General features: G+C 37.9%; 1 protein-coding gene across 2 annotated transcripts in view; it reads left to right on the top strand.

Moving 5' to 3' along the window:
• Positions 1–14,998, top strand: part of LOC117242895 (neural-cadherin-like) — a 60,776-nt gene that overhangs the window by 35,806 nt on the left and 9,972 nt on the right. Inside the window, exons 2-11 of one of the 2 annotated variants that reach the window (XM_033509953.1) lie at positions 488–1,860; positions 2,320–2,364; positions 4,907–5,098; positions 6,176–6,422; positions 6,589–6,808; positions 7,223–7,499; positions 8,155–8,750; positions 9,044–9,190; positions 11,302–11,493; positions 13,136–13,931. In XM_033509953.1, coding sequence (XP_033365844.1) covers positions 558–1,860; positions 2,320–2,364; positions 4,907–5,098; positions 6,176–6,422; positions 6,589–6,808; positions 7,223–7,499; positions 8,155–8,750; positions 9,044–9,190; positions 11,302–11,493; positions 13,136–13,216 — 3,300 coding nt within the window. In that variant the 5' untranslated portion in view covers positions 488–557 and the 3' untranslated portion in view covers positions 13,217–13,931. Of the gene's footprint in view, positions 1–487; positions 1,861–2,319; positions 2,365–4,906; positions 5,099–6,175; positions 6,423–6,588; positions 6,809–7,222; positions 7,500–8,154; positions 8,751–9,043; positions 9,191–11,301; positions 11,494–13,135; positions 13,932–14,998 lie in introns of those variants that run through there. The other variant, XM_033509954.1, reaches the window with a different exon arrangement.

Below are 14,998 nucleotides of genomic sequence, written 5' to 3'. Positions count from 1 at the left end.
AGGGAGGCATAAATCTAAATCAGCCAGTGGATTATAGTCGACGAAATAATTTATCGTCGTTTCGGGATTGCCGAGCTTCGTTTCTCGCGCAATTTTCGCAACATAAACGACGATCGATCTTTCTCAATCCCAACGAATTTCGAAAGCTGCTGACAAATCAAATATTTCGATCGCAGAGAAAACGATTGTTCGATAATTCGATCCTTCTCTTCATTCGATTATTTACAATCGCATCGATCACCATAATAAGTTATTGCCGATTCAATTGAAATCATATTTCCAACAAAATTAGATTCTAAAGCAGATTCTTAGTTTCAGAACGACGTTTCGATACGAGCGGAATTATGCTGTACCATTTCTTATATTTAACGTACGTTCCATCATAGATAAATGAAAGGAAAGTTACCTCCGATTCATAACGTAGAAACCATTTAAAACTTTGTCCGGAACACCTCGACTAATTCCACCGTATCTCGTCAAATTTCAGGTGGTGTCAGCACTCATGCTTTAGTAAAACAGCGAAGAAACTGAGAGAGGAGCGGACAAGAGGCAGCACGATGTGGCGTATACTCGTGGTCGCGGTCCTGCTGGTGACCACGGTGTCGGTGGACGGCGATAAAGTGGTGGTTCTGCCTCATGACGTCTATCCGGGCTACGAAGTGACGCTATTCAACACAAAACGGCCATCGAACTTTCATCTAATGGAGAACAATTTTTCCAAGTTCTTCACGGTGCTCGGGAACGGTCTGGTGATGACCACGTCCGATTTATCGCCGTTGGTCGATCGACCAGTCAACCTTATCGTACTGGAGGAATTGGCCAACAGCACCGAAACGCATTTCCTTCATCTCTACGTAATTAATCGCAGAAATATGATCACCTTCTCTCACGATCACTTGGGCGAGGGAGAGGTTGCAGAGAATTCTGCCGCGGGCACCTTGATCGACGGTTTCCCTGTTCTAAGGGCTCGAGGGAGCTTTCCGGTTCATTATACCATTCTGCCGGACGAGACAGGCGACAGACCGTTCGCCTTGAAAGAGGAGGATTCGAATCAAACGGGATTCAACTTGACGTTGAACAGCCAAAAGGAGGGCGTCAGAGTGGTGACCGCAAAACCTCTGGATCGAGAGACTAAGAAGCTTTACACGGTCGTGATCCACGCTTCTGACGGCTATCTGCTAAGCAGTTCGCAAATCAACGGCCTGGTGCACGTGTTGGACGAGAACGACAACAGTCCCGTGTTCGAAAAGGAGCAGTACACGTTCGAGATCAGACCGACCAGCTCGAACGGTATTAACGAGAATTCCGTCGCTCTTCCTGGCTGGAAACGATTCTCCACCGTGGGCAAGGTGGCGGCGAAGGACGCTGACGGTGACAAAGTCGCGTACAAATTGCTTACACCGAGCAGCCTACTGGTGGTCGTGCCACAGACCGGGGAACTGATGCTCGTTGGCGAACCGGAAATTACCATGGAGGAGAACAGCGAATGCGTGGTGATCGTGGAGGCCCACGATGTGCGTAGCCCGAGTCGATCGACAGAGAAACCGGCCAAGGTCGTCGTAAGATTTTTAACGTCCGATTCGACGGAGGTGGAGGTACATAGAATACAGAAGAGAAGGGTGACGAGAGCTGTTAGGCCTACGAAGAAGGTGGACTTCACGGAAGCGGACGGCGACGTCGAGGGAAAAATCGCGTTTTATTTGGAAAAGGAGAATGAGAAAGAGACGTACAAGATCAGGGATGAGAATAAGTGGGTCACGGTAGACTCGAATGGTTCGGTTATAGTCAAACAAAAATGGGATTACGAGGAGCTGGGATCGGAAAAGACCATTGATTTTTGGGTGACTATTACGAACACAGGTAAATTATTTAAGACGCGTAAGGTACTTTTAACGATATCTCGAGATATTTCTTCGCGAATTTGTCTAAATAATCGTATATCGTTTAGATTTCTTCATTTGTTTTTCATTTCTGGTAAAACGAAGCTTTTAAGGCTAGAGAGTGACGAAAGAAATAATAGTACAAAAAATTATGTTAGAAATGTTATAAGATTATTGTTTGAGAGAATTAAACCGTATAATAAAAGATCAAGATATACGTATGATACTTGATGATGAATTATTACTTATGAGTCACTTTAAAGATTAAGGAACCAAAAAGAGATGATAGTAAAAAAAAAGATGCTAGATTTCTTCCCATGTTTCAGAATCACTCTCTACGAAATTTAATTTTTCTGATTGAATTCTTCTCAATCTTTTATAAGTATCATATTGTTTCTCTTAATTAATCTTTATTTTGTTATTCGCCCCGTGGCCGAAGAACGGTGTTCGCGGTATCCATCGTACATGCGGTGTCCATTCCACGGTACAATTTTAATTTCTACTCGACATTTTTCCTTCGAACACACCGTACATGGAGCATTCGCCTTCTCATCGTCTATACTGTTGCCTCGGTTATTCTCGTTCCTTCTGCGAATTTTCTTTCAAAGCGGATGAAGGTGTCCCTCGCTTCTTAGAAATAGTGCACGCCAAACGATCATACACTTAATCGATCGATCTCGCGAAAGTAGTAATACGATACAACATCTGGCCGTCGAATTAGGACCACTTAAAACTTCTAACATTTTTCATTCTTCTAATAAAATTGAGAAACGCGTGGAAACTTTAATACGAAAGTTTATTAATTACCGAAGTGTTATAGATATACGTGGTGTATACTTTAAGACCGGTAAGATTCTACGTGTAAAAGTTTATTTAAGTCACATCTTTAAGAAAAGAAGGGAACTTTTCGGCAGGTTTAGTGAGATTCGAAACAACGTTTGATTAATACGTATCTAAATATATTATAGGTAATTTTAATTAAAATGGTACAATGACAAATTACTGGATATACGTGTATAGCGATGTTTCTATCTGAACAAAAGTGAATATTAATTTAATACAAAAGCGCCTGTATAGTTTTGGTAATCGTAAAAGACCATTTGATAATCCTAATGTTAAATTAATTACGATTGTCCACGCGATCAATAATAATTGAGGCAATGAACGCAAGACGATTTCTCATTTTCGACATAGCATCGTAATTGCGAAAGTAGAATTTTTGCGCATGGATCCGATTCGATGGTCAGAAGCTGTACAATACGAGGCACGGCAAGAAATATCGAAAGTTTACATCCGGCGTGAAGCTCTCTGCTCTTTGCTCTTTGCTCGCACGTGGATACAATTTCCTTTCGGAACGGGTAATTGTTCGAACGTGCGGTTCGTACACTGGGGTCGAGCGATAATTACAGTTTCACCGGGAAAAATGTGCTGGGCGCATGTTACGCATGAAGGGGCCGGAAGGAATTAAATTACGTCGTATTCCGGTACGTTAACGTTATTTAGTAACGCGGCTTGCTCGCGAAATTATTACGTTGTCACAGTTTCCAGTATAATGCAGACATCGTTCTCACATTTTAATTTTGTTCTACTTCCTCTTCCTTTTTCTTTTGTTTCAACCCCGTCTGTTTGAATAGACCACGATCTATTAATTATGACAGCTAGCAGGAAACTCAAAGGTATTTCTTGCCGTGCATCCGCACTTTAGTTATCTGTGCTTTTGTGTCACTCTTACTAATAACGAATGTTTTCTTTCCCGCATTCTCGGCTTCCACAGGATTTCAATGTAAGTAGGCACACGTGTCATGCTTATTTTTATATTTTTTCTTACAATCGTACGTTTGCGTGTACTTGGTGTAAAGACAGACGTACTAGGAGACGATAAAAATTCTACGCTCTTAGTTTCATACTATGTCGGAACAGAATGTGTCTTTAAATTGAAATACTTGCGATCGAAAGTTTTGTTTGCTTCAAGAGTGATATATTTTGAGGTATTTCAAAATTGAGATGGTAAAATATTTTCATTCGAATCGGCAAAAGAAGGGTATAAAACTAGAATCGGACAATTTTTATCTATACCTCGTATATGAATCGAAACAGCTTTGGTAGCTTAGTAGTTCGCGTAGAATGGAACGATCTTATATTTTCATGCATTAGACGCTGATTCAAATTATAGAGCTTGCTACGTAGAGCGCTGTTTCGCTGGGTCGACAGTGTTTATAAGCGATGACGGAGGAAAATGTAATTTAATAAACTGAATTCCTCTCCTGATGGAAGCTTTAGTGACAGAATGTTTGACGCTATAGCAATTCGGCCTATAGATAAGATTTTAACGCCGTTCTGGACCAATTTTCTAAAAATCTGTTCGTCGTGTCGCGTCGTCAGAATTCGTTAACTTCTCCACGATGTAAGCGTAATATCTTTTAAACTGCACAATACAATATTTACGATATTTACACAGTATCGTTGCAAAAGAAGAACAAATTTCCTATTTTAATCTTTTCATATCAGTCGCAATTGGATTACGGACGTCTATGCAAATTCATATTTTTCTAAATTCAATTAAATCTGAACAAATTTATCTTAACCAATACACGTTCTAACTCGCTGCTTTAAATATTTCACATATCTTTGCATATTACGCGTATCATGCACATAATTGCACTTGCAAATTTATATCACTATCACGCTAAATCCATTCACAAACATTTCCATCGATCCAATGTATCGATTTTCGTAATACCAATATCAAGTAATTCGAAACGACTGAAACGTTTGGAAAACGTAGGGCCAAGCTTGTTTTATCCTACACCTGAAATAGAATATCGTACTAGAATTGAATATACCGCCTATATACAGAGCAATTTCATTTGAAGGCTCGCGTTAGATTTAACAGGCCAAAGGTCAAAGCGTCGGACAAGATAACGTCAAATGGTATTCGGTCACCGCCTTTGAACACTGTCTACCGTTTTCTGTCAATGGGAGGTCACCATTGCCAAGCTGTATCAATAACCGATCGATGATTACAGACACGGACAATCAGCGTGTCATTATCAACGTGAAGGACGTTAACGACGAGCCACCGTACTTCATAAATCGGCCTCTACCAATGCAAACGGTCGTACAACTGAATGCACCGCCGAATACTCACGTGTTTACCCTTCAAGCCAGGGATCCTGACACCGACAGCAATATTCACTATTTCATCGTACGAGATCGAAGTACGTATGAATTGGATATTAACGTGTATAACCCATAACGTTGCCAATCGAGCCGTGAAAACTCAGCGTAGAAATGCTCGAACGTTACGTGCATTTCGATTGAACGCAATTATCTAGCCTGTAACGCTTGTATAACTGGGAATTACTCCGCCGTATATGGTGTAATACCATAATTGCGAAGGGAAATTATGACGGGTAATCGATATTGCGAGCGAAGTTTCTTAATCGTTCGACGCTTTGAGTAGTTCACCGGAGGATTCCGTGGATCGTGGGAAAATATATGGAAGATAATTTATCACGGCTGTCGTGTTCGTAAAAGTATAGGGAGAAGTATGTAGCCGTGCATGCGATGTAGGTACAGATCTTCCTAAGGATACTCAAAACAGCGAATAGTATCCATCGAAGATTACGTACGTATTTACCGCACACTGTATCTCCCGACGTATCTATGATACCGACGAATTTACAGAATAGATACAACGAGACATTAACGAGTATTTTCTTAGTTTTGTAACGATGTGGTAATTACGTACGCCGTATCGTGAGATAAAGTGGTATATATGAATTTTCTATGGAATGAAATAACTTTTAATTAAGGCTTGATAGCGGACAACGTTATCTTTGTAAAACAAGTAACGGCGAAAAATTCCATGAAACCAGGAAATGTAAAATTCTGTAACGTTGAATACTAAAATTTTATCTCGTTGATAAGAGTTGGAGAAGAAAACAATGATGATAGAAATAACGCGATAAAAAGTTTTATAAAATCTACAGATCCATTAGGGGAAGGAAATAAAAGATTCAACCATTACGATTTCAACTCTCGAGGAAAAGAAAAATAAAAGACAAAAAAAAAAAAAAAGAAAAAATAGGAAAATAGTCGAAAAGACTGAGAAAGGTATATAATAAGTAGAAAATTGACGATGATTTGCGACAAGGGTGCTAGTTACCACGGGGATCGCTTTCCATGAAATATCCATGAAAATTCCGCGTGAATCATTCAATCCCTCCCGTTCAATGTCGATCGCCATAAAATTATCCAGTTGAAAAATAAATGGTGCGCGTTTTACTTTGCAGCTGGAGGCCGTTTCGAGGTAGATGAGCGATCCGGCGTTGTACGCACCCGAGGGACCGATCTTTTTCAGCTGGACATGGAATACGTTCTGTACGTGAAAGCGGAGGATCAGAACGGTCGTATAGATGAGAGGCGTTTTCAGTCGACTCCTGAGGAGCGTTTATCGATCGTAGGTGGAAAACGCGCGCCGCAGTTCTACATGACGGCGTATGAAGCTGAAATACCGGAAAACCAGAAGAAGGATTCCGAGTAAGTTGAACGCTTTTCAAATTTTGCTGTGCAGCCGATGCTTTCGCTTAACTCGTTTCACGTATGGACTTACGAGAGGAAATAGATATAATACCTATCCTGCAACTTGATTTGATACTGTAGTTATTCCACACTTTCAAGGTCACGGGGAATTATTTTATTTCAGTATCATATCGGTGAAAGCAAAATCATTCGCCGATCGTGAAATTCGGTACACGCTGAAGGCACAAGGACAAGGTGCAGCGGGAACATTCAATATCGGACCAACCACTGGCATTGTGAAATTGGCGAAAGAATTAGACTTCGAAGATCTACGTCAACCACACATTTATTCTCTTAGTGTCACAGCTACCGAAGATTCTGGTGGTTTCTCCACGTCAGTCGAGGTAAATATATCTGCGTCTCTTTGCATTCGAATAAATGTTATTTACAATCCGGGATATCTGTAAAATTGTACTCGAGATGAGGACTATTTTTCAGGATGAAAGTGTCGTTACTTTACTTGATAAAAAATTACGCTACTTAGCGGAACAAACGATACATAAATAAAAGATATTTCAATAGAGAACCGAGCGCTTGTAAAAGAAAAGAAATATTTTTTCGTTAAACGATCAAATTACGTATTATCAGTTTTCTACTTTGAATTTCCTACTATAAACCGGTATTTGGAGGATTTTTTAATCACAACTCTTTCATATAGTAGACCGGCGATGTAAAGAAAACTAGGACAGCGAGAAATTGTTATCAAATCGTCGACTTGATCGAGTGGTCGTTGTTCAAATTGTCGCATAATTTTCCAGTTAACCATACGGGTTTCGGATGTAAATGATAACGCACCGAAATTCGAATTGCCTGATTATCAAGCACACAACGTGGACGAGGACATATCGTTAGGCACAAGTATACTGAAAGTGAAAGCAACCGATGCGGATTCTGGTGCAAACGCGGAAATAGAGTATCTGGTGTCGGACGACCACTTCAGCGTGGACTCGAGTGGGATCATTGTTAACAATAAACAGCTGGACGCTGATAACAACAATGCTTACTACGAATTCGTAGTTACCGCCAAAGACAAAGGTATATGTTCCCTTTAGTTCACTATGTACTTTTCCTAGATTTCTTAATCTTTTACTAAAATATTGCGGTTGTATTTATTTGTCTTTTATAAATGTTACGGGATGAAACTTGAAAAAGTAAGATTGAATTTTCTATTTATATTCCGCAGTTATAGTACGTAAAGTAGATTTAGTAAGTAAAGAGATTGATGACACTTTAATGCGTGGATTCATCTTTCAGAAATTCAATAAAACTTCTATCTTTTATGTTCTCGTTATTTCAGTTTGAAACGAAGAAAAGAATAAAAATGTATTATAAATAGCATAATCATCCATTTTTCAACCCTTTCAGGACAGAATGTTTCTTTTTCATCTTTTTTTTTTTTTTACATTTTCAGCCACGTTTTGTTTAGCAGTTATCGATAATAGAAATACGTATTACCTTTTCTGGTGTTTTTGCAAGGAACACGCTAAAAGCATAACGCGCTAAATTTTCAAGGCAATTTTTGTAAGGAGTGTTTTCTTTGCTCTTCGTAGAGCGTAGAGCTTGATACCTCATTTGCAAGCATATCATTTCTTCATATCGTTCTTGGCCCAATTTATGTACCCGTTCTTTTCATATTATTTTCATTCTCCATTCTCGTATTATTTCTTCTAACATTCGATTACGTTTCCAGGTGAACCACCGAAAACTGGCACGGCGACAGTCCGTATATATACGAAGAACAAGAACGACGAGGAACCAAAGTTTTCGCAGCAGGTGTACACGCCAAACGTGGACGAGAACGCCGGACCTAACACGCTGGTCACAACTGTCGTCGCTTCCGACAAGGACGGCGACAATGTTCGGTTCCGATTCGTCGGTGGTAATACCACATCCGGCCAGTTCGTAATCGAGGAGATCACCGGTGTGATTCGTCTCCATGGAAAAGCGATCTCTTTGGATAGAGATAAATACGAGCTGAACGTGACTGCTCTCGACGACGGTGCTTGTTGCCCCAATGGAGAAACCACTACACACACCAGCACAGCTGTTGTCGTGGTCTTCATTACTGACGTGAACGATAACAAACCAGTTTTCAAGGAATGCAGCATGTACAATCCGAAAGTCGAAGAAGGTGCGCCAAATGGTAGCACCGTAATCAAGGTTCAAGCTACTGACGAAGATAAGGGAGTGAATGGACAAGTGAAATACTCGATCGTACAGCAACCGAATCAGAAGGGAACCAAGTTCACCGTCGACGAAGAGACTGGACAAGTTTTGACGAATAAGGTATATTTTGCTATTAAGTTGGTTGATTAGAGAATTTATGGTAAATGGATGTAGGTATTGACGAGTATTGCGAATGTTTGTGCAAGTCGATTAATAGCGTTACGAAATGTTTTATATTTTTTCTTTTTTCTGTGATATAAAATTGGAAAATACGTTTTTTATGTTTGAGAGTAATACGAGCGTAGAACGGCTTCCAAACTTTTACGAAAAGTAATAATTTAGTAAATTAACGAATTGGAGAATTAAGGAATTAAAGTTATCAGAGTTTATTAAAACTACTTTGATATTTTCAGGTATTTGATCGTGAAGGCGATGATGGCAAATTTGTATCAGTTACCGTTAAAGCAACGGATCAGGGTGAACCTTCCTTGGAAGGTGTTTGCTCCTTCACTGTTGAAATCACCGATGTTAATGATAACCCACCACTGTTCGATCGTCAGGTGAGTAAAAGTATAAAAAACTATAAGTATTACTTGCGTAATGTACATAATTTACAAAATGAACACCATTACACAATTTAAGAAACCAAACGAATTTTTTCATCATATTTCAAAATCTCTGTAAAAATTTAAATTGTTGATTTACTTTTCGATCATTATAAAGCAACTCTAATTACATTCGCAGAAATAAATACAGAAGTAAATACAGAAAACAGCCAGAAGAATAACGAAAATTTTCACGTAAAGCATTTCGAAAGATAGCCGAAGGCGAGCTCTTGCTTTGTGTTTTGTTTCGTTTCGATATTTCAATTAGTTTCTCAGATATTACGTTTTAAAAACTACGTTTATAACGTTCATATTGTCGTATCGTTCATTCGGGCATGACCTACTTTATTCTTTGAAAATGTGTACGTTGCGAGTAGTATGTGATAGCAAAAAAATTGCTGACTCCACATCGCTGATCACAGTGCGATGCAGGTGCTTGGGGCAGGTCAGTTGCAACGTGCGAGCGAGAAATTCGACAGTTAAAATCCCGATATCTAGAAAATTACATTTCATATCAACTTGGAACGGAGGGCATTCTAAAGGCGAGACTATCAAACGGTTATTAACGTTATTATAAGTAAGGATTTATTAGAGAATGTAATGTTATTAATTCCAATTTTTGAAGAAAGGAAAACGCAGTAACATTTAATGATTGAATTTTCAAACAGAAAGTCTTAATAGACAGTTCTTTCAATCAAATGTCTTCGAATGGAAGACTGATAAACTTGATCGTTAAAAATACTTCTATACTTTCAATTTATACTTATGTTCTAATCGTGAGTAATACATTTACGTTAGGATGTATTTTAAATTGAAGAATTAAAGGATTACAGTTGTTAGGCTGTAAAAGATATTTCGAAATTAACTTTTTCTTAAATATTAATAAGACTGATCAACGGCCACAAGTAGAGAACATAATTCGCATTTCTCGACCTTTACAGCAACATACGCTGTACAAGTAGTAAATTTAAAAAGTCAAAAGTTAAACGTTGCTAGATTCTAAAAGTTAGTCCCAAAATATCCTCTTTTTAAATTTTAAAGTAATTTTTTAAAGTAATTAGTCTCGATCGTAATTAAGCTATAGATTAATTGTATTATCAGAATATTATCAAACTGTGAGAGAAGAATCAGGTTAGAAGCGGATAAATATGCACTCCTTTCGACATATGCGAATGTTTTAGTAGCAAGTACATGTTTGACGTTTCGTTTCATTTGTATTTGTGCCGTGTCTCATTTGGACAATTTCCTGATATTCATCGTCGGAGCAAAATATCAGCGGATATTCATTGCGAAACGAGAGGCGAGGGTGGGCGGGCTAAAAACTAAAGAAGAGAAAATTGCCTTTCGCGTAGTGGTATTGCGGCACTTGATGCCCTTTGAAATTCAAGCATTGACTATGGCGGTACACAAAGGGACACGTTCGAAGGAAATGCAAAAGATGCTTGACCGGGCCATTTTGCACTTTGTGCGCCGGAATAGCTGTTCGGAATAAATTAACAGACTCTTGCTCGAAACAAATGAAAGAGGATCTCTTCGTGGTTTGCATATTATTCGTTCGCCACATGTCAGTCTTTTCTCTTTCCCTTCTCGTTTATGAAATTAACATCTGATGCTTTGTTGTGCAAGTATGTGCCATTTAATCTGGAAATTATCACAGAGAAATTTCATGGAAATCGTGAACTATATTGTTTTCTCTCTATAAAGTAGTCTATTTCTATTTTTGTTTTCTCCTCCTATATATGTTCAATTCTTCATTTTATTTCATCTAAACGAATATTTGTAAAAAAAGAGACGTTGCATGTTTTTATCTAAAGACAAAATTTCTATTAAGTTTTTAATTTAAATTTAATTTAAATCTTACTTTAACGGTAATGTAGTTACGATGTTTCATTTTTACTTTTAGAGAAAAATCTTTCTGCTTATAAAAGAAATAACACTACAAATTAATATGCATAGAAATAATTTTTCCCAGTGTAAATCTCTTAATGATTAAACGTGGAATCTATCTTTCATAGAAACCAGCTCCTCGTTTATAAATCCGCAAATGAATTCTCATCTATTTTCAGCGATACGTAGAGAATGTAAAACAGGACGCCAGTATCGGAACAAACATTCTTAGAGTATCGGCATCGGACGAGGATGCCGATAATAACGGTGCCATAACGTATTCGTTGAGCTCTCCTAACAATGAACAAGGATTGGAGTACTTTGAGATTCAACCAGAGTCTGGTTGGATCGTCTTAAAGAAGCCCCTAGACGTGAGTATTCTCGTTAATGAAAATTTACATATATGACTCTCTTTAGCAGTAACAACAGCAATCGTTCTCTGGAGGACCACCGTGTGTTCTCGAGCAAGAAACATCCGGTTCTTCGAGCTGCGTCTATCAACGATCACCTTTTATGCTTCGATCGCGTTTACAAATATTTATCGACATAAATGTACGGTATTAGAACATTATAACGTATTTTCATACAACGATGGTATTATATCGTAAAAAAAAAAAAAAAAACAAAGAAGGGAAAAAACGACAAGGAAGAAAAACTAAGCGCAAGTTTCATGATGTCAACGAAGAACTGATTAATAAGCCGAGAATGCACGTGGCGTTCTCCAATATTATCATTAGATATGCCCAAATTTACGATATACACATACACGTATATGTACCATAAAGGATACTTATACGTGTGTGTGTATATTGAAGAAATATATATATAGATATATAGATATATTTATATTTATATTTATATGATATAAATACAAAACTTTTTGTGAGTGTACACCTTCTGCCGATATATATCTCTATATTGTACGTTTACGTTGACTTACGTTCTTTAACACGAATCCGTTTTGTTGCTGATCGGATAAATTGTATACTAATATACGTTTTGGTCGGCAATTATTTCTCTAATTATCACTAATATGCAACGAAATGAGTTTCCTTTTTACGGCACATGTATAGAACTTTTTAATTCCCATTGATATGCACAATGTGTTCACTATGGTAAATACTTAGCTATGCCTGATTTCCTTCAAACGCTTCATGTACCTGAATCGATCGACCGTTCGGGCTATTTTCGCAACAGAACACTCTCTCTCTGTCTCTCTCATTCTTTCTATCGAGAACATGCTCGCGGCGCGAGTACCTTTTAAACAAGTTCCAATCGAGCTACCGAACACCTCTTATCTCCAAGTTTTGTTCATCGCCGTGTCGATTGTCAACGTACGTCATTCTATCTTTTTTCCTTATTTTACATAAGTATTTTTTATTTCCTCTTGATCACTTTCGTTCGATCTGTTTCTTTTTTCTGTTGTTCCTTCAACGTTCGCTTGATAACAAAAAAAAAAAAAAAAAAAAAATGAAAGGAAGAAAAGAAAAGAAAAAGCGAGAAAAGAACACATTTCTCGACGTTTTTATTTTTCGATCGTTCAGAAAGATTCGTGTTTTTTCTTCCCGTGCTTTTGTTTCACTTAAATTCTTGTTTCCCGTTCGCGATTATTTTCGATTCATCGGAATATTTTCAATTACGAAAAGAAAAAAGAAAAGAGTAAAGGTGAATCGCGGCGCGGTTTCGAGTTGCGCGATCCGGGCCAAACGACTCGTGACAAACGAGCGTGTGCACTTTTCATTATCCAACCTTAGCCACGGAGAAAGACTGTCTGCGTGTTTTCTTTTTTTTTTTAATCATGGTACTCTTTCTTTTTGTTCTCTCTCTCTTTTTTGTATACGCGTCACAGAGCGCCGCGGAGAAACGACACCGGGAAGGAAACGATCGAATAACAGAGCAAAAGGAAGGGAAACGAACGAGACCCAACTAATTACCTTTTAATTAATTCTCCTTAACTTAAAATACTAATGTGAATGTTTTTCAAAAGGGAAGTGATGTTTTTTGAACTTCCAGGAGCAGGTGGGAACGACATTTTTTGAGCCCCACGTACGGTGTACTTCAACCTCTACGCATTTTGTGGTGCATCAGACATAAACAATTTTTGAAAATGCTTGCAATATTTTATATGAATGTGTTTTTGATTCCTTTACAGGAACTCTGATCTCTCTCTCTCTCTCTCTCTCTATCCCTCCCCCCCTCCTCCTCCCCCTCTAGATCTTTCTTTCACTCCGTTTCTCGTATTCTTTCGTTTGAACGTTTTTTTCGGTCTGTTTCATTCTAAATTTTCCCTTTTTCGTTTATTTTTGTTCCTTGAACTTCTCGTTTCGTGCATTTTGTTTTCTATACGATTTGTGAAACTTCTCTTTTTCTCTGATTCTCTTTGTGAATATTCATGAAGTTAAATCAGCGAAAGATGTAATTTTTAACGTTTGCATTTTGTTAAGAAAGAAAAGAAAGTACATTGAAGGATGCCTTTTGATCTTTGTATTTTTTACGTTCTCTGTACACGGAGCAATTCTTTGTTGCTTTTCCTTTCGCGTGTTCTTTTGCATTTTGTACTATTTTTCGTGAAGTTTTCTCCCCTTTTGTCCGTCCGACGCTTCCTCACTTTCATCCTCTGTGCTCCCCGCAAACCACGACGTGACTGACAATGAGCCAAAAAAAATAAAACCGGAAAAAAAAAGAAACGAGAGACATTTTTTGCCGAGAGTGCAATAACGAATAAAACCGTAAGAAATCTGTCCGTGGTGTGACATTTTTTCTTCTGTGATTGGGGCGGCATACCACTGTCGTAACGAAACAGACAAAATATATATATATATATAAAAACGGAATAATGCAGATCTATAAACACACTCGACGAGGCAACGTAACGAAAAAATAGTAAAATAAAATAAAAAAAAAATACACGGTAAAAACGTCCATCGGTTTTTGAGTGTCGTTAAAAAAAAACGAAAGAATCAGACGAGGGGTCGTCATAATTTTTTTTCCTTCTCTCTGTAACTCCGGTGTTCTTGATCTAAAATCTTTCTTTCTCACGTTACCCTGTTCCTCCTGATGCCTCTTTAAACGCATTCTTGCTTGCATGCAAATGCCTGCATTGGTTGATTTCGTAAAGGAACTAATTTGAATTTCTTATTGTTTATGTTTGTGTTCATTGCACCATTTACTTTCTTCGGATTTGATGATGACAAAAAAAAGGGCTGTTTTCCAGTAAGTAGGAACTACATTCTTGTGTTTCACACTTTGCATCGAGAACACCACGAGTGGGTATAACATGATACGACGATCATTGTTATATCGGCGCAAGAAAAAGACAGAAAAAAAAGTAACGATAAAAAGAAATACGAAAACATGACAAAGAAGCCAAAGAATATAAGTATCGAGTTACGGTATAATACTAGAGCGCATTTCCGTTCTAATTAAATCAATGTGTATTTCAATTAATTCGATTTGTTCCATTAATTCGATTATTTCGATTATTTCGATTGTTTCGATTATTTCGTTCACCTCTATCGTTGTTCTGTGATTATTAATTGTCACTCGGAGACGTCACTCTGTTTCTTTTTTTTATATCGCTCTCTATTTGTATCTGCGTCATCGCGCTTTTTATTTTTTTTTTATTATCCTAGTCTCGAGTGTATCCGTAGGTGAAGGACCTCTTTATTGTAAAGTATTGCCGATAACGTGTTCGCTGAAGCTTTTCCGGATCGATCGACAGAATCATTGGGTTGGAAATTTTATGAGAATCGCGTCAAGTTTGATTTATTGGACATTTTTTTAATTCCTGTTTAGACGTTTTACCATACATTTTTTAAGGATGCTAAGCATTAAAAAATTATCTAAATTTATATATTTTTTTTATGAATTCATAAT

This window comes from Bombus vosnesenskii, unplaced genomic scaffold (assembly GCF_011952255.1).
Source record: "Bombus vosnesenskii isolate JDL3184/JDL3185 unplaced genomic scaffold, Bvos_JDL3184-5_v1.1 scf7180000016279, whole genome shotgun sequence".
Lineage (NCBI taxonomy): Eukaryota > Metazoa > Arthropoda > Insecta > Hymenoptera > Apidae > Bombus > Bombus vosnesenskii.
Note: the sequence above shows the minus strand (reverse complement) of the source record. Positions and strands in the feature narration are given on the sequence as shown.